At 33.5% G+C, this 26295-nt stretch overlaps 1 protein-coding gene across 3 annotated transcripts in view; it reads left to right on the forward strand.

Moving 5' to 3' along the window:
• Positions 1–18677, forward strand: part of LOC136035709 (uncharacterized) — a 74332-nt gene extending 55655 nt beyond the window's left edge. For 2 of the 3 annotated variants that reach the window (XM_065717656.1, XM_065717658.1), the window contains 2 exons: positions 4835–4933; positions 13433–18677. In XM_065717656.1, coding sequence (XP_065573728.1) covers positions 4835–4933; positions 13433–17983 — 4650 coding nt within the window. In that variant the 3' untranslated portion in view covers positions 17984–18677. The remainder of the gene's footprint in view (positions 1–4834; positions 4934–13432) is intronic. The other variant, XM_065717657.1, reaches the window with a different exon arrangement.
• Positions 18678–26295: the final 7618 nt, after the last annotated feature.

Below are 26295 nucleotides of genomic sequence, written 5' to 3' on the forward strand. Positions count from 1 at the left end.
TTTCTCCTTTGGAAGTAGTGGACCTGTTTATCAATTCTTCTTGTTGATTTCTCGATACGGGGGAATTAAATATTGTTATGAACTGGGGGATGAGCCAAATGTTTTCTTAGGATACCTCCATTTTATGAAAGCCATGTCTTCAGGAGAAAGTTTCGTTCCAGGATACCCAATCCTTGGGTTTGGCTTTTGATACTGTTATTTCGTGGTATTGTTCTTCACGTGTTTCAGGATTCGTTGCAAACAAACTTAGTCTGGTTTTAATAGGATAATTTATTAGGTCCATTGCTTCCCGCAATGTTTCCCTTTGTGGCTGGCTGGGGTGTTCTGACCTATGGTCACCAGGAGTATCTATGGCTTTATTTAATTCATCATATAATGTTAACGGTCTGTCAATAGGTGTGGTAGGGGATAACCATGTCATCTTGTCATCGTTTTTGAGGATGGGAGGCTGAGATTTTGTCAGGAAAAAATTTGGTTTTGGGGGAAATTGTATAGTCTAGTTTTTCTGAATTTTCACTTGAAGATGAATCGCTTTCTTTATGTTTTCGTACAATTGGGGTTCTATTGCTGGGAGTAATCATTTTTGTCATTGTTAGAAATTCATGGAATTCATCCTATTTCCTAAGATTTTCGAAATATCCTTGTTTAACGTTGAAAGGCTTAAGCTCCCTTAATCTTGATTGTGGTGGTTTATTTTCATTGTCTGTATTATAAGATTTTCTCATCTAAATCATAATAGAAATTATCAATTTCAGTTTCGAATGTTTTCATAGAATTAGTTAGTTCTTCATCTTATAAAAGTAATTTATTAGGGAAGCAGATATTTTGTCTTTCCTTTGACATATTATTATATTAATTCATTAAAGTGGACTGTCTTTGGATTCTTTTGCCTTTAATACATAAATTTCTTTAGTTTCATCTTGTCTGGGTATCGACAACCAGAGTATATTTCCAGAGTATCGTCTGGAAATCCACTCAGGTAGTCACAGGGGGTGTTTCAAATTCAAATTCGTAATCTACATCATGAATTTATTGGATCCAGAGAGCATGTATGCCCTTCGGCTTTTTATAAAGTCTGTAAATATAGCTGGCTTTTGTGGTCTGAACGTAGCTTATATTTTCTTTCCACTAAATAGTGTCGAAATTTATACAGGTGGTGAATTATTGACAATAATTCAAGTTGAATAGCTGAGTAATTGCTTTTTGTTCGGGGGTTAGGGTACGATATGCGTACGCTATAACCTTTTCTTCCCCGTTTGTTATTTGGAAGAGGGTTGCCCCTATTCCATTGGTTAAGGCGTCCGTTGTGACAACATATTATCCTGTTTGGAAGTGTGGTAATGACAAATTGGGTTCTGAAATACATTCTTTTTTCAGATAATCTAAGGAATTTTGAGCAACCAAATAATTTTTTGTGGGTTTACACGTGTAAGGCTGGCTAGCACCTTTACTACTTGTGCGTAATTTTGTATGAATCTTCAATAATAGCCCATTAATCCCAGAATTCCACTTAATTATCCAATGGTTCGGGGGGGGGTCTAAAATTTTGACCGATTTTACCTTTTTGGGGTCTGATAATATTTGGCCTTGTTTTGCAACTACTCCTAAAAATTTTATTTTTGTGTGAAGAAAATTTTCTTTTTATGGTCTAAATTTCAAATTTTATTATCTGTATTTTTCAGGCCCTTCGGCTAGGGTGATTAAATGGTCTTCTGAATTATTGTCCATACAAATTACGTCAAAACAAAATGAATTATGCTATTTAGACCTCTTGACAAGTGAAATAAAGGTTTTCTCAATTATTATCCATACAAATTATGTCAAAAACAAAATGAACTATGTTATTTAGACCACTTGACAAGTGAAATAAAGGTCTACACAATGCGCTTGAACTTCTTTTGAGTCAAAAAGGAACTCTTAAATATACGTAAGATCTACATTCTGTTGTAGAGAAAGCAGTTTTCATCACCCTCAGCTTTTTTTACTTCATGATATGTGTTAAAACTAAGGAAGTAAACATTTAGTTTTTATTTAAAATGGAATCTAGAATTTAATCTATTCTAGGAAGAAGAAATTTTTCACTAACCACTTGTTTGTTCAAGGCTCTATAATCTACTACCATCATAAGGTCGTTATTTTTCCTTGAATATAGAATCGCGGGTGAAAAAGATGGACTTAAGCTAGGTCTTATTATTTCATTTCTTTCAAGCTCCAGGATTTTATTTAATAGCCATTCTTTATGATTGTATGGAATACAATAAGGCTGTTTTCCAATGGTAATCCTGTAGTCTGTATTACATGTTTGTTAATTGGGATAAGGCCTATATCATCTTAAGATGTGAAAAAACATCTTTGAACTCCCTCAGTATTTCCTTTTAATTTTTGTTTTAATGGGATGTCAGTGACATGACTTAGGGCATTTTCAAGAAATTGATTCTTGGATGGGGTCCTACTGGTTTTGGAGGCTTGTATTGTTTCCTTGTGATTCTCAGCTGTTACGTGTAGAGGGTTCATTTGTTCTACTTTGGTTTACTTGGTTATTGTTCCAATTGGAATTATTATATTGTTCCCATCGGCTGGTATATTTACCTATTTTATGTTCCGACCATTTCTAGGTTGATTTGTACTCCCGCGATACTGAGACGTATTACGTTGGACATTTTGATTTGATTTTGGGTAATAGCCTCTTGTTAAGGAGATGTTACTTCGACTACCTCTCACGGCGTATCCACCCTTGTTCGTCCCTCCAGGACAAATGGTTGCTCGTCCCTCTAAAATCAGGACGATTATTGGGGGCTAAAAGTACTAGTTTTTGAGTTTTTGGGGCTCGATTTTGATTTCGGATGGGTTTTGGCAATGATTCTCTTGAGAAAAATCACGAAGAAAGATCTCTTTAATTTTTTAGGGATTTTATTTTCTACACTATGTATTGACAATTTTTAGTGTTGTAAGACAATTTAGTCTATTTCATGACAATACTAAATTTTCAATACTTTTTGCAATCAATAAACGGTACAATTTGGGGTTGAGTCCCTGCTGGAGTGTACTTAGTATTATTTTTTTGTATAATTCCCCTTCACCCGGAGCATATCGTGTTTCTGTTGAGATTCTAATTTTATGTAAATTTACTCTTATGTTTTCTGTTTGTTCGAATGTAACTATTCCTTGTTTCGATTTGTTTAGTGAACTGGTGCCAATGAAACTTTTTTGAAAGGCTTATTTCTATAGTCCTATTGAGTTTACTGCTTAGGTGCCTCTCTGCCTATGGTATTTTCGATTTGTTTCAGAAATGTCAATGCCTGTCCTTTTAATCTTAAAACTAACATATTTCTCAAAACCTTCAAATCAATTTTTGTCATGACGACAAATTGAGCCAATTCGATATTGAATTGATCAACCTCTGTATCCCCTTCATATTTTGGCAACAATTTTGCAATTTCTAATCAAGTTGCAATTAATTGCTGAGCCTGAAATAGTTCTTTTTCGTACTGGGCCATTTTTGTTATTGTACTTTAGTTCTTTTTAAAAGAAAATAAAAGGTACGAGTAATGCTACACTTTGTTTGTATAGTAATTTTACCTTGTTTATTAGTTTTACTGAAGTTTCATTTTTATTCTTTAATATTTATTTATTCTCAGATATGAGACAATACACAAAATAAAGTGCATGACACTAAATATGCACTTAAAATCAGAATAAATTGTAAATAATCGTAATAGCTTACGTAAACAAGCACCAAGTTTGAAAGTTCCCAAAATTAATTGTCTTTTTTTATTATCACACCAAATGCTAAGGGTTTTTTTCTTTTTGTAATCATGTTACACGGGGTTATTGAAATCATATAAGATACAGAGGGATTATTGTCAATATAACATATGGGAGATTCGACTTAAGATGACGTCATGGGAGTTAAACAAGTGAGGAATTAGGACAGAGGGACACTGCTAATAAAGCCCAGTATTTTTGGTAACAGAATAATTTTAGAGGTGGATGGGTCTCACTTTATCTTATACATTCCCTTGAAAGCGTTCCTAAAGACCACAGGAACTGTACCTGGTGTCTGGACTCAAAAACAAAGCCTCTGTACCACTAGTATTTTTCAATCTGATAAGACACTATCCTTTCATAGAATTAACAAGAGTTAAAGGGTACGACGCCTCTAGGTGACTTTATGTATTTTTTAATCTGATAAGAAGCTAGCCTTTTTATAGAAATAAAAATAGTTTTTTATTAGTTATTTTTTTGGCTCTAAGTCACGACTTTGGTCGTCATCTTGATAAGAGGTTTTTTTTTCTTATGAGGTGCACTGAGGTCACTAAAGCTGGTTGACGGTAAAAAAGCTAGTTTTTTATCTTACTTATTGCATAGTGTAAGAAATTATGTTTTTGTTTCACTATTGCCAAAGGAACAAATTTTGAAAACTTTGGATTTTGCAGGGGGAATAGGAAGGCTGTATGTCAGAAAAGTATCTTCTTATGATCTGTTAATTCATGGATGACCTTGTTTTCTTTGATATCTTAAAAGAAACAAAGAGCTATATCTTAGAGTATAAGGACGACTATGTCCATATTCTATATTACTCTTAGATCCTCTGACTACCAAAGAGAGTCTCATCACTCATGTAGTGTGTCAGCTGAAGTCTTATAATCTGAAGATATTCAAAATATCGTTTATCAGTCGATTGCATCTCGATAAAAAAAAGAGTGTTAAAACATGAAAATCATTGTTCAATTTTGGATTTTTTACCTCTTACAAATAAATTTTTACTCTGTGTAAATTATTTTGTATTACCAAAATAAGAAAACAAGGGCTTATTGGTTTCTCTGTTATTTAGAAGCTGCTATTGGAACAAATGCTCGATGGTGATTCTGTTAAACGACCAATGGCATCAACTATAGCCGAACGGATCAAACAAAGCGTAGAAAAAATTAAGGTATATTTTAATTATATGCTTAACCGTCATAAGCAGATGAGGTGTTTAGTCTTGTGAACTAGAAAATAGTCGGTACTTAGGTATGTTCCTGACCCGACTCAAGAAGTCAAATTAGGTTAATCATGTTTAAATGTACCAAAATATGATTGAATTATGTTACTAAAGAAACAAAATTATGGGAACTATGACAAAGAACTATAGAAAGCAGGCTTCCCTGAATGCATAACATTTAATACTTAGGCTATACATAGCCTAACCAAAAATACCAACTCTATACTTAAATGCTTAGTCAAAAATATACCCACAACATCGTTTTTCAACTGAAACTCGAGGCTAATTATTTTCGACTGCAGATAACGAAACCGGTTTTTCTCAGATCTAACAGAGCAAAGATCAAACTACTTCTTTAGTGGGGTCAGGAAGAAGCAGAAGTACCTAATATTCGATTACCAAAATTAATAAGTTAAATTTTCGATTTTTTTGTCCCTTAATCTCTAAAGTCAAATATATCCTAAACAAATTGGGGTTTAGCTTAAATAATTTTCAGAACTAATTTATATCTTATCTTTGAACAATAGGGTTAAGAGTTAAAAAAGACTACTTTGTTTTTCTTCATTCTTGACTGAATTAAAAACACAATTGAAGAAATATATATTAGTCGAGAGGAATATATTCTACCTAGAAAATGATTTATACGCCAAAATAGACCTTTTATATAATTTTATATTTAAAAATGAAGCATGCATAATCTGATGAAATAATATTGTTTGTTTAATAAAAGAAATAAGTCAGGTAAATCTTGGTAATGATTGATAATTACTCAGGATTGGGAATAAACATTACTCCTGAGAGGAGATGAACCTAAAGGAGAAAACCTATTCAGATTATGAAGAATATAGCAGCTCGTAACAGTCAATGCAATGAAGTTTTCTTGGAAAGAGCAAAGCATACCCTCTTCATTATTAGTAAGATGCATCGTTTTAATTCGTTCTGTTTTCAATTTATTGAATAGATTTTTGTATAAAGCAATGAGATGGGTGTTTCATATATAAGTTATAATATATATTTTCCTTTTAAGTGAAATTAAATAAAAAAAAACATGTTTTTTAAATGAAAGTAACTTAAAACGAACAAAAATTACTCCGTATATGAAAGGGGCTTTTCCTTCTCAACGCCCCACTCTTTACGCTAAAGATTGACTCTTTCTCTTAACTCTAGATTTCAAAACAGTAAAAAAAACTTTAGCGTAAAGAGGGGGGAGGGTTGAGAAGGAAAAGCCCCTTTCATATACGGAGTAATTTCTGTTCGTTTTAAGTTTTAATGTCGCTCCTTACTTTCATTTAAAAACTTGTTTTTTTTTATTTAATTTCTGAACGTTTTTGAATCAATGCATGTTTTGATTTTGGCTCTCCGCAGAGGAATAATTAAAACAAATTTTGTATATCTTTTTTTTTTTTTTTGCTAAATAGCTTTCTTATAATTTTGAGCGAATGATTTTGAAAAAAGAGCGGGGGAGGACGCCTAGTTGCCCTCCGATTTTTGGTTAATTAAAAAGGTAACTAGAACTTTTAATTTTTTACGAATCATTTTATAAGTAAAAGATATACGTAACTTATAAATTAGCTTACGTAAAGAACTTTTGTATTTTTATGTTTTTATTACATATATGAGGGGGTTCGCCCCTCGTCAGTACCTCTCTCTTTACACTAAAGCTTAAATTTTGTCCCAATTCATTAAGAATGACCCCTGAATCACAAAAGCTGCAGAATAAATTGTTGACATTACTAAAAATACTTTAGCTTAAAGAGCTAGGTATTAGTAGGAGGTGAGCCCCTCATAGGGGTAAAATTTTTGTTCGTTTTAAGTTTTAATGCTGCTGCTTACTTCCAGATGAAAAAATAACTTTTTCATTGTTTTTGTTTTAAGTAATGCTAGTAAATCCTGCGCTCCCTTCATGGAAAATTTCTTCCCCCATGACAAATTCCTCGATGGAAAGTTCCCCCAGCATATCCCCCTCTTCTCAACCCCTGCCTCAAACCAAAAAATCCTGCTGAAAACGCCTGTACACTTCCCAATAACCATTACTATATGTAAGCACTGGTTAAAGTTTTGAACTTGTAACCCTTCCCAGGGGACTGTGGGGGAGTAAGTTGTCTCCAAGGACATAGTTATAAGTCTTTTCGACTACGTTGAATAGAATGACTATCTCAGAATTTTGATCCGTTGACTTTTGGAAAATAATTAGTGTGGGAGGGGGCCTAGGTGCCCTCCAATTTTTTTGGTCACTTAAAAAGGGCACTAGAACTTTTCATTTCCGTGAGAATGAGCCCTCTCGCAACATTCTAGGACAACTGGGTCGATACGATCACCCCTGGGAAAAGAAAAAAACAAATAAACACGCATCCGTGATCTGCCTTCTGGCAAAAAATATGAAATTCCACATTTTTGTAGATAGGAGCCCCCTATTTTCTAAAATAACGCAAATTTTCTCACGCTCGTAACTTTTGATGGGTAAGACTAACACTTGATGAAACTTATATATTTAAAATCAGCATTAAAATGCAATTCTTTTGATGTAGCTATTGGTACCAAAATTCCATTTTTTAGACTTTTGGTTACTATTGAGCCGGGTCGCTCCTTACTACAGTTCGTTACCACGAACTGTTTGACCATGGGTTTTTTAAAGAACTCAAGCTAAAGCAAAGGTTTAAATCAAAGGTGCATGAATTGATGACGAGATAGGGCTAAAAACGATGTATATCAACTCTAACCCAATGATATCTATCGAATTATCAAACAGTAAGTGCCAGAAAATTTGCACTGGATTCCAGATGGCTTTGGTTAAGTACTACTTTTACTATTTTCGGAAGTATTTTAGACCTGAAAGTCCTTCAATTATCAGAAAAAGAAGTGAACCAATTAGCTAGAGGGAAAATTTTGATCTCAATAATTTTTAGATCTTGAACCTTTTTACTTTACTTAACGTCTATTTATGAAAAGCTCTATCATATATAATTACTCTTGATATATTTTCATGTTCAAAGAATAAAGAAAAAATAATGCTTTACCAAAGACACATTTGACACTTTAAAACAAGATCAGCTGTAGAAAAACCGTCGATTCGCTGGCAGAAAATAAAGTACCGACTTCTAACTTTGAAAAAACTAATACAAGCTTATTTATCAAATAAGTGCTAACTTTATAGCAAGTACGCCTGGGGATGTACTTGCCAAGGGATATTTTGTACTTGGGGAATTTGCCAGGATTCCTGTAAAAAATTCTATTTTATTTGTCTAACTTTTTCTCTGCCAACACAATTATATGTGTGAAGATATTAAGAGGAGTTATCGAGGGGAAATATTTACCGGATTGAAATTGTTTATATTATCCGTAGGTGGGGGGAGTTTTGACGGGAGGAATTCTCCATGGGAGAGTTTTCCATGGCACAGATTCTCCAGAAGAAATTTTACACGTAGAAGGGAGCACCCTTCTACTTGAGGAGGAGAGGGGAGGGGTATTTGTGGGAACAATTTTCAACCGATGAAAATATTTGCATGAATACGTACTTACAAAATAAACTTACGTAACGAACTGCTATATTTGTATATTTTTATAACATATATGTGGGTGTTTTCCCCCTCGTTAATACCTATCTCTCTACACTAAAGTTTTATTTTGTTCCGATTCCTTAAGAATGACCCCTGATTCGCAAAGACCCTGTAATCAGAAAAAAAAGCTCTTGAAATTTCTAAAAGTACTTTAGCGTAAAGAGCGAGGTATAGAGGAGGGAACGAAGCCCCTTCTATACGTAATAATTTATGTTCTTTCTAAGTTTTAAAATTGTTTCTTATATTCAGATAAAAAAAACCTGTTTTTTTTCTATACAATTTTTGAATATTTTTAAATTACTGCAGGTTTTGATTTTGGTTCACCGCACATGAATGATTGAAGCAAAACTTGTATATTATTTTACTTATTTGGATAGATGGCTTTCTCAAAGTTTTGATCGGACAATTATGAGAAAAAAGGGGGCGGAGGAGGGGGCCTACTTGTCCTCCAATTGTTTGGTGACTTAAAAAGTCGACTATACCTTTTAATTTTATTTTGAGAATGCTTTTATTAGTAATAAATTTACCTAACCTAAAAATTTACTTACGCAATAAACTTCTATGTTTGTATATTTTTAATACGTAAATGGTTCGCTACCTCGTCAATAATTTTCTCTTTACACTAAAGATCGAACAGAATACTTTAGCGTAAAGAGCGAGGTATTGAGGAGGGGACGAACCCATTTATATAAATAATAATTTCTCTTCGCTTTAAGTTTTATTATTACTTCTTACTATCAGTTGAAAAAACTTGTTTTTGTACCTAGTTTCTCATTGTTTTTATTGTTTTTTTTAAATAATCATGGAAAATCCAGTGCCACCGTCATGGAAATTCTCTTCCCCCACGATACATTTATCCGTTGAAAGATCCTTGGAAAAGATCCGTGGAAAGAACCTCCTCATCGCCACCAGAAAAATCCCCCCTGAAAGCGTCTGTATACTTCCCAATAACCGATACTATATTTAAGAATGGGAAAATTTCATAGCTTGCAGTATTTCACACACGGAGTGTAGGGATTAAGTCGTCCATAAAAGACATAATTATTAGATTTGTTGACTATACCGAATAAAAAGGCTATCTTGAAATTTTGACCCTATGACTTTGGAGAAAGATTGAGCGCGGAAGAGGCCTAGTCGCCTTCAAATTTTTTGGTCCCTTAAAAAGGGCGCTGGAACTTTTAATTTCCATTAGAATCATCCCTCTCAAGACATTCTAGGACCACTGAATCGATACGATAACTCTTGGGAGAGAAAAAACATGCAAATAAACAATTAAGCACCCATCCAAGATCTTTTTTCCGGCAAAAATACAAAATTCCATATTTTTCAACATAGGAGCACAAAACTTTTGCATTAGGGTTCTCTGATATGCTGATTGTAATGGTTTGATTTTAATTGACATTCTATGACTTTTAGAGGGTGTATTTCCCTTCTTTTTTTAAAAAGGCGCATTTTCTCAGGCTCGTAACTTTCGATAGGTAGGAATGAAGTTGATGAAACTTATATTTTCAAAATCAGCGTAAAATTTCTTTCATTTGATGCATATACTATTATCAAAATTCCTTCTTTTAGAGACTCGGTTACTATTAAGCCGGCTCGCTCCTAAATACATTTCGTTACCACGAACTGTTTGATGACCCCTGAATCACAGAGGCCGTTTAATTAGAGTTGATTAATCTTTTCAAATTACTAAAAATACTTTAGAATAAAGACCGATGTATTGACGAGGGGACGAGCCCCCTCATATACATATACATAATATTTTCTCTTCGTTCTAAGTTTTAATCTTACTCCTTACTTTCAGTTGAAAAAACTTGTTTGTTTATTTGATTTCTCATTGTTTTTTGTAATTAATGCAGGAGAGTCCAGCTCCCCCTTCATGGAAACTCTCTTCTCCCATAATAAATTCTTCGAAGGAAATATGCTCTCACGCATCCCCCTGCCCACCACCAGAAAAAATGCCCTCTGAAAATGTCTGTATACTTCCCAATAACCAATACTATATAAAAATAATGGGAAAAGTTCATAACTTGCAGCCCTTCCCCCGGAGACTGTAGGGGATTAAGTCGTCCTTAAGGATATTAAATAAAAAAAACTAGTTTTTTAAACTGAAAGTAAGGAGCGACATTAAAACTTAAAACGAACAGAAATTACTCTGTATATGAAATGGGTTGTCCCCTCCGCAATCCCTCGCTCTTTACGCTAAAGTTTGACTCTTTGCCACAATTCTGCTTTTTAAAACAATTAAAAGCTTTAGCGTAAAGAGCGAGGGATTGCGGAGGGGACAACCCATTTCATATACAGAGTAATTTCTGTTTGTTTTAAGTTTTAATGTCACTCCTGACTTTCAGTTTAAAAAATTTAGTTTTTTTATTTAATTTCTGAACATTTTTGAATTAATGCATTTTTGGTTTGGGCTCTCTGCACATAAATTATTAAAATGAAATTTTCATATTAATTCTTTTTTGGCTAAATGGCTTTCTCTTAGTTTTGATCAGACGATTTTGAAAAATAAGGGGTGGAGAAGGAGGCCTAGTTGCCCTCCAATTTTTCGGTTACTTAAAAAGGCAACTAGAACTTTTAATTTTTAACGAACGTTTTTATTAGTTAAAAATATACATAACTTAAGAATTAAATTAAGTAACAGACTTTTACATTCTTATATTTTTTATCATGTATATGAGGGGGTTTGTCCCCTCGTTAATACCTCGCTCTTTACACTAAATCTTAAGTTTTGTCCCAATTCTTTAAGAATGACCCCTGAACCAGAAAGGCCACAGAATAAATAGTTGAAATTACTAAAAATACTTTAGCATAAAGAGCAAGGTATTTATCCCCTCCTAAATACCTCACTCTTTATGCTAAAGTATTTTTAGAACCCCTCATATTAACTTAAAACGATCTCTGATCGTTTTAAGTTTTAATGATACTCCTTAGTTTCAATTGATAAAAACTTTTCATGTTTATTTTTTCATTGTTTTTTTTTTTTTTTATTGTAATGCTAGAAAATCCTGCGCCCTTTTCATTGAATTTCTCTTCCCCCATGACGTATTCTTCCATGGTAAGATCCTCGCACTTAGCCCCCTCTCCTCAACCCCACCCCAAACCAAAAAAGTCCCCCTGAAAACGTCTGTACACCTCACAATAATCATAACTGTATGTAAACACTGGACAAAGTTTGTAACTTGCAGCCCCTCCCCCAGGGACTTTGGGGGACTGAGTCATTCCAAAGACATAGTTATTATGGTTTTCGACTATGCGGAACAAAATGGCTATCTCAAAATTTTGATCTGTTGACTTTGGGAAAACAATGAGCGTGGGAGAGGGCCTAGGCTCCCTTCAATTTGTTTGTCAATTAAAAAGGGCACTAGAACTTTTCATTTCCGTTAGAATGAACCCTCTTGCGAGATTCTAGGACCACTTGATCGATACGATGACCCCTGGGGGAAAAAAACAAAAAAACAAACAAATAAACACGCACCCGTGATCTGTCTTCTGGCAAAAAAAAACGAAATTCCACATTTTTGTAGATAGGAGCTTGAAATTTTCGCTGTAGGGTTCTCTGATACGCTGAATGCGATGGTGTGATTTTCGTGATGTGAAATTCCGTTTTTTAGAGTTTCGTTTACTATTGAGCCGGGTCGCTCCTTACTACAGTTCGTTACCACGAAATGTTTGATAGTTATGAGATTTTTTACCATGCTGATCAAAATGGTTATATTGAAAATTTGACTCGATGACTTTGGGAAAAAAGAGCTTGGGAGGGGGCTTAGTTGCCCTCCAAATTATTGGTCACTTTAAAAAGGTAACTAGAACTTCTAATTTCCGTAAGAATGAGCCCTTTCATGACATTCTAGGACCACTGGATTGATGTGATCATCCCTGAAAAAATACAAAACAGATAAACAAATAAACACGTATCTGTGATCTTTGTTCTGGCAAAAAATACAAATTTCCACATTTTTACAAATAGGAGCTTTCTACAGTAGGGTTCTCTGATACGCTGAATATGATGGTGTTTATTCAGTCGGCTTGCTCCGGTGGCTCGTTCGGGATTTGCAAATTTTTTTTCACTGAAGAGGGATATCTGGAGTGATTGGAACAACGATTAGAAATTAAGGTTTTTCGCAAATAAAAGTATATTAAGGGGGGAGGATAAGATTGTCAGGGGGGGTTATGATGAAGAAGCTATCCGCAGAGGAGTGTCCCATAAGGGAAGGGAACCTTTCATGGAAGGAGAGCCAGGTTTTTAGCCTTTAAAAAGGAAGGGGTTGAACCCCTCCTCTGTCTCTTTTTCTTTGCGATAAGGTTTCACTGTTTGCCCCATTTTTTAAAAGCCGTTTTTTCAGCCATTTTTTTCAGCTATCCGTTCATCCTCTATAACTTTAATAGTTGATCCCATTATTACAGCACATCTTGACTAGCTTAGAGTGACAAGCCATTGTTAGAGAAACTGATATTCTTGCCCCTAGTTTATAACCATCTCAACACAACTAATATTATATACGTCTCCCTTCCAGCTCTACCTGCAACTCAAGTAAAGTTCCAAACCGAAAACACACCCTCTGCATATCACCCCAAATCTTACATTCAGACAACCCATATTTAACACACATCCGGTTAATACTCGAAAATAAATATACATAACGAAACTTAAGAAATAAAGGAACACTGGAGAGAATCATTAAAAGTTAAACCAAAACAAAAAATGGAAACAAATAACTAAACTTATAACAGGAAAGAATTCAGATACTACCCTCTCAAACCTGCAAATGAAATTTTATATATAAGTTATAAAAGCGGATTGTTTCTATTATTCCCCATAAATTTTCAAAAATGTTCCATTTTCATTCGTGATGATCATTTTATTTCTGTCCTGTCTTCCTTTTAGGTTCTTAAGAGACATGTGAGCGCAGAAGAGACCAAAGAGACTAGTGTTTCACAAAAGAGACTAGAAGGCTTTCAACAAATGTTTCAAGAAAACAATCTTAATAGTTCGTTTATTTTTGACTGCCCCCCCGAAATGAACAGTATATCTTACAGACTACTGCACCGTCTAGAATTAAACTACTGTGATTCCTCTGATGAAGAACAAGAAGATTCACAAGAGTCTGAAAAATATATCCGGGACACACAAAAAAACACCACAAGAGAGAAAAAAAGTGATATTTCTATCCTTCTTAATACTTATTTACCCCGAGATAATATAAATGTCATAGAACTCCTTCTTGAGTCGAGATTTTCTATTCCAATGTATTCCAAGGACACTTTAGAGTTACTTCGGATCGCACGAAGAGTTGAAGAAAACACATTTCTAGGAGTTGATCTAACACTCCCACGAGTTGCCATTATAAGCCAAGTAAAACGCTTTGAAACTTCTACAAAATATGTTATGGAAGATCTTTTCAACTTGAAAACTTCTCTGGGAAGTATTGAGATATCAGGTTTAGAGGTGGGTCAAGGTTTAGTTTCTCTTGCAAACAGAGATAAAAAATCCTGCATTGTCATCCATATTCAGGGTGATTTTGAACCATATTGGGAATTCCTGAATTGTTTTGTTGACTACCTTTTAGTTGAGGATGAATATCAATCCGATTTAAATAAGGAATCTTCCTTTATCAGCAAATATTCTTCTCAAAATTTTCTCCCAAAATTCATTACAGTATGGATCCCTAGCCAGAGAAAATTGAAAAAATCAATTGAAATTGATCGTCGTTCCTTTTACATTATTGAAGGCCCCTTGAAGTATCTTATTGAGCAGAAACAGCCTTTACGTACAGTTTTCGGGTCTACTGGAATGCATGAGAAAACTCTATATTCGATTTCTTCATTTATTAAAGATTGTTCAACACCAATGTTACCTTTTCCTACAGTAGACACCTTAAAAGAAATGCACCAAAACATTTTAGATATGAATGGCTTGGATAACTTTAGGTCTAATATTCTAGTACTGCAAAAAAGTTTTGCTATAGAAGGTGGATTACAAGACGATTTAAACGAATTTAGGATTAAAAATGACGAAAAAAATCGTTTAAAAACAGAATTGAAAATTGCCCAACAAAAGGAGCTTCGCAAGAGTCAGTGTGAGAGTTTTTTCATACAATATCCAGAGAACAACTGTCTTATCAAGTATTTCCTTAATGGCTTTCAGAAAGGTAATATTGACAATATTTTGCTTCATTTTCGTGTTTTAGATGATGCTATTAGACAAAACTTAACTAACTCCAGGATTGTAGCTCAATTCGATGAAGAACTGCATCAGAAAACAGATCGCTTTTTGGAAGTTTTGCAAGTACCTAACACGGGCTCTAAAAACGAAATAAGCTGTATAGAATCCATTAGAAAGGAGTACCTGAATGCAAAGGAGAAGCGAAATAATGCTCACTTTTCACTTCGCCACTTATGGAGGGAAGTTTCATTACTTCATTCCTCTGGAGTTTCTAGAAATTTTAACCATATACCTCAAATGGCAGCGGCTTGTTTGATAGCAGGTGAAACCTTAGAGCTTTACGATGGAGATGCAAACATGCTAAATGACGACTGGGTATCTGCTATTTTTAAAAATTTATCACATATGCTTTCAAACAAAAGGATTTTTGTGTTATCTGTACTGGGCGAGCAGAGTAGTGGAAAATCAACTTTGTTGAATACCATGTTTGGTATTCGACTTGCAACTAGCATAGGTCAATGCACTAGAGGGCTTTCAATGACCCTAGTAAAAACAGTTAACAGAAAAGAATATGACTATGTCCTTATCTTTGATACTGAAGGTCTCCGATCACCAGAGCATAGAGGTTTAATTGGAAGTCCAGTGCGTGATAACAAAATTGCAACCTTTTCCATCTTACCATCAGATGCCGTTATTTTAGTTATTAAAGGAGAAAATGACAATGCTTTAAAAGAAATTCTGCCCATTGTTGCACTAGCTTATAAGGGATCTAAGATGGCAGAAGAAAATGGAGGTCTTGTTAGTTGCAAAATATTTGCAGCCTATAATCAAATAAGGTGTGATGAAGGGAATGTGAATAAACTTCAGAATATTTTTTCTCAACTATCAGCAACACTTGTCGAATCATTTAGAACAGCAAACTTGGTAGAAGACTTGCATGTTCATACTTCTGTTAGTTTCCCAACAATGTTTACTAATAAGCAGGACATACAAGTTTTTGGATGTAATTCTAAAGGCGATCCACCAAATGATGTACCCAACGAGCAATTCAGCCGGCACATCATAAATTTTCGTGAGCATATTCACAACCAAGTTGTTGCTCAGCCAGGTTGGAAAGCCAAAAAAATAGAAAGTCTAGACAATTATTTGTTTTCTGTTTGGGAATGCTTGAAAAATTCGAACTTTGACCTATCTTTCCAAACAGTTCTTGAAAGACACACGTACACTGAGCTTCAAAGAGACTACCAGGAATTGAAAAAACCATATCTTACGTCGTACGAGGAAGAATATGAGACCTTGATCACCAAATATAAAGAAGATTTCTCTTCTAAAACCAAAAATTTAAAGGAAGAAGGAATATTGAAGCTTGTTAATCGTCTTGCGGAGATAATGAAACCTCAGACTGACAAATTTAAAAAAGAAGTGAAAACAATTGTTGAAAAAAAAGGGAACGAAAAATGGCAAACCGACTATATGAAAACAGTTGAAGACGTCATTGAATTCACAACCAGGCAATGGCGTAACAAACTGGACATTTTTTTGAGGAACCTACTTTTCTTTGACGACGAGGTCAAAAAATACGAGAAAGACATTAGAGAAAAAATTACAGAAGAATCAAGAAAAACGAGTATAAAGTATAAAACGAAAGAAGATCTAACGTCTATATTTGAGAATTTGTTCGATACAATATTGAAAGATGCTAAAGAAAACAATCCTCCACTGGATGTCAGAGAAGCTGTTCGGGAGGCATACAAAGCAAATCCCACAATTCAAAGCCTGGGAGTTGACCTCTTGACCTCCAAGGAAAGTGCTGGAAATACAAGCAAGCCCTCATTTTGGCGGAATATTGGGATTGGTTTTAAGAATGGATATCATGAGTTAAAGAAATGGCTATCTCAGGAAGAAAAAATTGGAAGTGATATAGAAAGGAACGTTGGATCTATTGTAATTAAGTCTATGCCAGGACGTACAGATTACTCTAATGTAGTCGTTCTCGATGTTATAAGTGGGATTGAAAGCTATCTTGAAACCCTCAAAAGTATTAACAAAAGTCAGAGAAAAGATATTCACAGAATGGCATACGATTTACTAGTCGAGATTTTTGAGGATATCCAAAAAAAGTGGGAGCACGAAAATTCTGTTTATGTGCGTTTGTGTTCAAGGAAAGAAACTATGCGGGGTTTTTATTTTGACCTTGTAAGAGGCTTAAAAGAAGTTGAGTTAATGGAATCAAGACTTGCTGACTTTTTTTCAAGACACACTTTTAAAGCTTTTGAAAAGGAAGTTGAAGAACACACTATTTATAATATAAAACACAAATCCTGGCCTCAATCAGCAAGAAATATGCAAGGTCATATGGATCTTTACCTAATTGAAGAGGTAGAGAAGAAGGGTATCAAACAAATATTGGATCATATTATAGAACCTGAGAATTTAAAAAAGCTTACGACTAGCAGACTGATCGGCTTTGAAATTGATCAAACCCTCAAAATCCTTAAATGGATTGATTTTCAAGGTCGAATGGAAACATGTTTACAAAAAACGTACGAGACAGCTCCTGAAGACGCGGGAACGGGATTAAAATGTTTTCACATTTCTCAGCTATTAAAATTTTTTGAAAATTTTAAAAGCAGATTCATTGGTGACACATTGAAAAAAGAAATGAACACTATTGGCTGGGCAGACTTAGAAAAAGAGATAAAATTTGAACAAAGACACATAGATTGCATAAAAACTTCTATAAGAGATTCCAAAACTACTGGTGATATGAAAAACACTGTTCTAGTGAATATTAAACAAAGGCTTGAAAACAGGGGTGACTTTCAAGCTGGTTTTTGCACAGCGTGTGAAAAACCATGCCCACTTTGCAATAGCCCCTGCTTTTTTGATTCGGCTCACAACGGCCCTCATGATACTTTTCATCAGCCAGGTGGTTTGGTCGGTAGACATTACAGAGAAGGCAAAAAATTGGCGGCTACTGCCTGTAACACCTGCCCTGCCGATCATAGGTTCGTATTGGAAAATGAAGAGAAATGGTTGTTTACTGATTTTTCTAAGAAATTTAATGATTGGCTCCAACCTGATAGAACTAAGCCTGTATCCGAATACCGAGAATATCTTATCCGAAGGTATAACAAGGATATTGCCCAAATCTTTAGTGTAAATCCATCTGATCCATTAGGCACTGCTGAAAAACTTCATAATGTCACTAACAAATTAAAAACCCAAATTGATTTTGAAAAAGATTTTCCTGACAAATCCTTAACAATATAGATGAATTTGTTAAAATAATATAATGAATTTCTTATAAATAAAAAGACAATATCCATTTAGATTTACTGGTCTGTTTAAATTCATGACGTTTATTTACTATCGTGTATGCAAGGTTCGAACTAGAGTTTTATCAATTCTACCAACTTAGGGACATGGAGGATTGGAGTGAGTAATTTCCAAAATATAGATGCTTTTCAAATATTAAATAAAAATCAAGGAAACGTTCTTTTTTGAATATATTTGGAGAAAACAAATTAAAAAGGATTCTGAAATTTATGTATATGCTAATTGTGTTCTGATTGAACATCCTTATTTTGTATAAGCAAGTATTTGTTTTAAATTTTGATGTTTAGACTGCCATTAAAACAGCCTTTGCATATTACTATTGCCGTTAAACTTTGTCATTTGATTGATGTGATTTACCCTATCTAATTAGATCGCAGATAAAGTATTGTTCAAAATTGCAAAATTATGTGAAAGAAAAGAGGTTTTTTATTAGCATCTTTGTTTAAATGGTTTTTTTGTCTTACTTGTTGTGCATAACACTTTACTATAACTTATATGTTAACCTAGCTAATCTGGCAACTGTCTAGTCTGTCTTTTTTAGGGTTCCAGCCTGTGTTTGTTTTTCTTTATTTTTCTCCGAACCTGTATTTTGTAGTAGCTTTTTTTAAATAAATTTTTACGCACTTTATGATGTAGTTGTTTTAATGTTTAATTTACTGCTTGGCTAGTTTTGAGTAAGTCAATACATCAATCAGACCATTTGTCTGTCTTATACCATGAATATAACTATTATGGCCAATCATTGATATCATTCTTGTTTTCATGAAATTCATGATCAATCCAAAATTAATTTTGACAAAATGGAAAAAATGAAAAAAAATATATTACTATTGACTAGCCTCTGTACATATGTGACTAGTCACTAGTCTTAAATATTTTCTTATTTTGTCAATAATGAACTAAAGCAACTGAGCTGTATTGTGTCAACAAGTCAAGAAAGTGTAAAGGAATGGGAGATAGGACTTAAATAAATTAGCATCTAAGAAAGTGTTTTTCTGAATTCAAGATATAACTCTCTTAACCAAAACTACAAATAAATACTAATTTTAAAAATACTGGGAGATATTTGGCCCTGTAATTTATTGTATTGTATCGGATTAACGACGCTTCTTGACTATTAAGGTCCCTGCGTCGGCCCTGCAATGCATTCCTGCAGCATGATTCGATCTCTGGGTCCCGTATTACCAAGCTAAGGTCAAACCCACTGCGCCACCACAGGACTCCAATTGTTTTTCTTTTCGATCTCTTTTGACTTTGAATTTTCTTCCTTTTTTATATAGTTAGGATATAATTACTTGCCTTCTCCGTAATGATGACACCTTTCATGGTGGTAGCAAAATATTCTTTTAACTCTGTTTTTCCTTCTGGATGATCATAAATACGATTTTTTTTAAAGATTGTTTCTTGGTTTTGTCAAGGTAGGCAATTTTGTTTGTTATTTTACTCACGGAAAAAGGTGTTTGACAATATAGTTACAGATAAAGAAGAAGTGTTGTTCTTTTAAATAGTATTGGTAGCGCGTTTACTGAGCTTTTGCTAATCGTTGGTAGAGTTTTGTTAAGACCAATTTCTTTTTATCTTAGACTTCCTGGCTTTAGTCTAGAGCTACTGCGCAATTCAAATTACACTTTTGTCAGCAGAAGGAAAGAGTACTTTCATTTGAATAACAATCATGACCACTTTGGACTTAATATAGAAATCCAACACCTTGGAAAAACTTAGAACTTTATAAAAGCACTAGAGAAGAAATCTAAGCTAAGAGCAAAAAAGACTGGCATAAAAAAATCTTTCTATTTTTTTTAATATTTATTGAAATTATTAAGACTTGAAAACCCTAGCTATATATTTGTAAGATTCTTCACTTTTACATATGGATAAGAATATTCCTTTTCCTCTTTTTTAGTCCTTTCAACAGGAAATACTTTCAAAACAAACAAACGTAGAATTAGGATAAAAAATTTAAAAGTCCTCTAATCAAGGGCACCGATGCTAATTTTGTCACACTGAAAGGTTAGTCATGCAATGTGGAAATCCATGGAATATACGATTTCTGCTTGTATTAAATGACAACAGTGTCTATTTTAAATATATCTGCTCTGTAGGAAGTTTATGCGACTGGTATTTGATGGAAGCAGCATTTAGGAAGCTTCGGCTCTTAAGATTAGCTTTATATTGGGTATTAATACGTGCTATTGACTATTGTTCCCGTCTCTTCAGCTCCATTGTAGCTACTGAGAGATTTGGGTCTTTTAATATAAGCAAGAGTTGTACGCTTATCCTGTCGGAATTTACCTCCTAAGCAAAAAATTTTTCTATACTACGCAATTGCCTTAGATTTTATCTTTTTTAATATTAAACTCTTTACTAAGGGGACTAAAAGGAAACAAAAGATAATAATACGTTTTGTAATTGAATTTATTAAGATGCTCAATTTTTTTTATAACTTTTTTCATAAATATTTTCTACCTCGATGATTTTCGTATCCTTTTGCTTGGATACAAAAAATCATCCGTATCGGATGATTTTTTTGCTTGGTCCCAAATCGGTAATTAGTTTGCTTAATCTTTGGCAATCGGTAATTCTTTGTTCGCTAAATAAGTCATAGCCATCTAATTTTTTTCATTATTGCCCCTATTAATGTGAAAAGAACCCAGGGCATTAGCTTTTCTATTTTTTATATCTTAACTGCATTCATTATCTCCTCCATCCATTAAATATTGACTATAATCTTGGTCAATTTTCTATTCACCTAGCATTACCTCTTCAATTTAATTGATCAATAGTCTGAAAAATCAGTTTTGTTTACGTAAATTTTCAGCCCCATTTTCGCACTCTTGGCTATCAAAAGCTTTGTAAATTAAATTACTTTGCTAAAAACTTATTTAGGACTCTAAGATCTCCTGTTTAATCGATGTCAAGAATTATTTATCTTCCATTCAATTTGAAGGTCTCTATAGTGTGAGTCAAATTTTTAGGACCAAGTCAATAAAATTTGATTAACACAATCCTGATTAACTTTCAATTGAATAAGAATCCGGCTATTTGTTTCACTTCCTAGCTTATGCACAGTACTGATGTCCTTTTGCATGCCATTAACGTGACTAGCATACAAGCATTGGAATTGTAATAAGCTCTTCCATTGGCTGAATAAAATGCATGTTCATACTCATACTACTGAGAACTAAAGGGTTCCGAGGACTTAAAATCTTCATAATTGTAAATTTAAATGTGAAATCCTCGTGAAATCTCTCCATCTCCTAATACCCACACTGTTCTTATCTCATAACCATATCCACAGTATCTCTTTGTCTATTAGGTAGGCTCGTCATCACACCACGTATTTCAATTCCTATAAAAACAATAATTGTCTGATTTCTTACAGATCACGGAAATTTAAGTGTTCTCACAACGACCTCTTTTAAAATGATTAAATTAATAATCCTTATAAATTTAATTCTATTTCCTAGACCCCTATGTTTCAAAAATGCACCTATCACACTATCATCCCCTGAATTTATTTTGTTTCGTCATTCTTCTAGTATGTCATCTAATTCTTCTTCGCAAAAAAATTCTTTTCACTTCCACATTGTCAAAATTATCTTAAGTTTTTATTTAACAAAGCTTATAAGCTTCAAAATGAACTTTTGGTATAGTATATTTTGGTTTAACAGATTCTCAAAAGAATATGCTAAGTAAATATTTGCAACTAAATACATTCTTATAAGTCTTGTAATATCAACTCCCAAGTGGTAAATATAATACTAAGTCAGAAAATTCATATGTAAATGCTTATTTTTTTAACCTAATGGTAAAAATTATTATTAATAGAGATATGTTATACATCTTCAACCTCAATGCAGATATTCTAATGTTCTTACTATAATTACCCAATAAAAATAGATTATGAAAAATACCTTCTGATAATTTTATGATATATCATCCTTTTATGATAATTCTGAAGCATAAAGATATAGAAAATATGACATATAAAAATGATATTCTATCCTAAGTGGAAGTTTATCGAAACTTTAGAGAAAAATTGGGTGGTTAAAAAATTAAAAATAAAGGTGCCATTGTAACAATTTGAAATATCTAAGTTGGGTATCGGGTATCAACCATGTGTCAGCGTTTTTATCCCTAAGTGAAATCTTTAGTGTTCACTGGTTTACAATTAGAAAAATGTTACCCCTGAACGTTTGTTCTTCTTAGTGTTCACTTGAATGATCTTTTTCCCTACTATGACATTTTAAATACACATTGAGTCATTCTTGCTGTCTAATCTTCCATAAGTCCTGAATGGGACTTCTTTCAGGAAAGTAATTTATATTATATTATATTATAGGAAGGCTTATTTTATAGGAAAGTACAAAAGAAGAAATATTATCTTTAAATTTTTATTGACATTTCGTTTGTATTCAATGTCCATCCTTGATAAATGGGAAAAAAAGATTCTCTAAACTTAGATGACAATAAACGTTGTGTCATGTTTGCTTGTCAGATAGAAACTTACTCCTGATCCCAAATAAATGTAAGCATCTGTAAAGGCAACTTTCACTTTGTTTTGAAAATATTTCTAGTCTTCTCTTTAACTAAGGGCCGATGATGATGGAGGAGAGTTTTCTAATATGAATTCTTTTTTAGGAAATTATTATTTAGAGTTAATGCCCCATTTTCCACTTCAGTCTCACAAAATTTAAGGGTTCATTCTACATTAGGTAAAACCTTTGGAAATTCATCTTAAAAATTTAACATTAGAAAAAATGAGAAAGCTGAGACTTGGCTTATAGCTGATCTAAAAGGTTGTTTTGTAGCAAAGGTTGTTTTGTAACAAGTTATAATGCTAATTTTGTAGAATGAAGTTTATGCTTGTTCCAAGAAATTTGAAGCCCTTATTTCCTGGCAAATGAGACGGCGTATGCCCCTGCTGAAGGACAGGGTTCTTATCGTTAAATTGTTTTGACAAAAATTGCCATTTTGAATTTTGGTCCAAAACTATGAGAGGCAGTGAGTATTTAATCTCTAAAATTGAGGCAGGAAACAGTTTGGTTGTACTGCAGTCAACACAATTTTAGTTTTATATTCCATTACTATTTCCAAGTTTCTAGCACCTCCTAGTCTTTTTTTGTAATGATTTACTTCTCAATTTCTTATTATAGCAGTGATTTTAGGTAACGAAGCAGTAGCATAATAGCACAAATCGCAAATTCTAGTGAATTCAAAACTATGAGAGGCAAAATAATAATAATAGAGGCCAAGTTAAGTAAAAACAAAAGAAAAATAGCAAAATTAAAACAAGAAACAAAGTTAATCTAATACAGAAAAAAGACGGATAAGGCAATCAAAACATCTTAGCCCATAAAGCTCTTCAATAGATAGCGCGGCAGATAATTTTTCGACAACACCAGTAACATCTGTTTCACAATACTTTTTGACCACTTGCATTCCGGCAAGAACGAGGCAGATATAAGAGAAAATTGACCACAGGAGTGCGCCTGTCGTCTTTTGACATTCCTTTGAATGCTAATACCTGAAAAATGGCGAGGGGTCTTATCAACAGGTGAACTATTACCCGCAAAATACGCAAGAAGCTGATCCTCCTATGATATCATCTCTGGATATCTCATTTTTGCAGATTTTGCATCATTAATGTTGAATTTTTTCGATGCTCTAGAGAAATCTATTCTCTCACTGTCAGGACAATGAACACATACATTCCCAATAGCCTAACCACTCGTACTTGTTTTATAATTCGAATATTTGTCATTATCAGGGTTCATTGCTATTACAACATTGCATATCATGTGCAAACACTTTCTTGGAATATTTTATTTTCACTTTTAATGTATGAAGTGAGGATTTATCCTTCAATGTACAAACGAAAACTAAAAACGAAAACGAAAAACGAAAACTACAAACGAAAAAGTCGACTGGTCGTTCATCTGCTGAAAATATTCGCCTTGGATCGCATCTTTCAAAGCCTCTGTCTGGTATTACTTACTTTGGTTTGCCAATGTGCTCTAGTTTAAAGCATACTAGGACACTACTTGCTTGAATTTTAATTGAATGACTGCGACAGACGTATGGACTTCTTGTTTCATGTAAATCCAGGTATAAGCGGGCAATTCTAGGAAGGATATACAATGTGTTTGCTGTGCAATATCTACTAGCATTAGCACCGTTTTGGGAAATTTTTAGTCAAACTGAAAAAACAGCTATTCGCCGACTGTATTTCCGTTATGTGAAGTTCCTTTTAGGTATCCCTCTATGGAAAAGCAATCGACGACTTGTGTTTAGTTTTGGAATAGCAAAACCATTTGTAGTCATTGAAGAACGCCGGTATCGCTTTATGAATACGCTAGATCTTGAAAAGAGTTTACTGAGTGCTTTTTGTTGTGAGATTTAAGTGAATGTATCTTTTCTTTTTCCTTTTGTTTTTCTTTTGTCATTACTCCATGTTAGCACTATAGGTGTCTTTTGGGAAATAAAATAATAGTAATAATAATAATAATAATCATAGCCTTACTCGTGCTTGTTTCATAATTCAAATATTTGTTATTATCAGCATTCATTGCTATTACGCCATTGCATATCATGTGCACACACTTACCTGGAATATTTCATCTTCACTTTTTATGTATGATGTGAGTATTTATGCTTTAATGTAAAAAAATTATGGAAAATATACAATAATCTTGGCAGTTTCGAAGACCTGCCATAGAGTACCACGGGAGAGCCGCATAAACCAAATGAAAGATTGGTACTTTCAGTGACTTTTACACTTAAAAGTCTAGAAGGCGACAAGTTTCCCTACCTCAAGTGTGGCCATCTTTTCGAGTTTAATCTTACATGGCAACATAGCCGAATTGTAAGCTAGGTTACATTGAGTTAATTGCTTTCAAGTTATATTTGTTTAGGTTACTTAGCGTGCCGCCAAGCTATGCGACTCAAAATGGATTAATGATTACTCTACTGGTTATAAACTAAGAGAAAATAATAGCTATACTATCAAGAGAGAACATATCAATTACTTTATTTATCATGAGGGAGGATTTTGATTATAAAACATAAAGTTTTGTTATTACATTAGGATTCTCATAATGCATTGGAATAATATTGGAAAAATTTTTATAGTAGCCTACAAGAAGGTATTTTTTAATATGAGGCAAAATTTTGACAGTACTATACAAAATTTGGTTATTACCTTGCAAGAATATGGTAACACCTAAAAGTATTCTCATAATATTTGACAAGGTATTTTTAATACCCACTATGACTATGGAAAATATGGCAATATTTTGCTAGTACCACATACGAGTTTGATAGGAACATGCTAGATCTTGATAATATAAGACACGTTCTATAGTAATGAAATATATTTGGTTAATTTGAGGTAAGATTTTGACATTAGGCCCAGTACACAAAATTTTGTTATTACTTTACAAGATTTTGATAATACCAAAAAGGATTTTCATAAGATCAGAAAAGATTTTAATAATATCATACAAGATTTTAGTAAGACTTGGCAAAATTTTCATGATACTGGACACAATTTTGATAGTACCATGCTTGATTCTGATAATATCAAACAACTTTTGAGAGTTTCAGAAAATATTTTGCTAATATCGAGTAAAAGTTTGATATTTCCAAGCAGGATCTTGTTAATAACTTGCAATATTTTGATAATACAACATAAAAACTTTGATATTACCAGAGAGGATTCTCATAATATCTGACAGGAATTTGATAACACTAGACAAGACTTGATAATACCATGCAACATTTTGATGAATTGAAAATTGATTAGCCCCCGGGATGAAGGATAGGAACTCATTACTTACCTAGTAGTTTCCAGGGGACAAGGCCATATCTCGAAGTGAAGCAAAAGCCATGAGAAATACACACACCCGTAGGAACTTTTTTTGAACTCTGAAAGAGAAAAACAAAACAAAGAAAATGAAATAACATGGATAAAAAAAAGCATTGAAATACACATTATAGACAGAAAAATGTAAGCAAGCGGCAATCAACTTGTAATGACAACTACATATAAAGGAGAAAAAATATAAAATATATGGAAAAATTAAGGAATATTCAAGAACTTAATCAACATCAGACCGTGGCAAGGATGGGGGAAAATCAACATAGAAATCTAATCAATTGGCAATCAACTTATACTGACAAAACTTATGAAGGAAAGGAACACACACAGTTATGACTCTGAGTCTAATTCCTCGGGTTGGATAGTT

This window comes from Artemia franciscana, chromosome 14 (assembly GCF_032884065.1).
Source record: "Artemia franciscana chromosome 14, ASM3288406v1, whole genome shotgun sequence".
NCBI lineage: Eukaryota > Metazoa > Arthropoda > Branchiopoda > Anostraca > Artemiidae > Artemia > Artemia franciscana.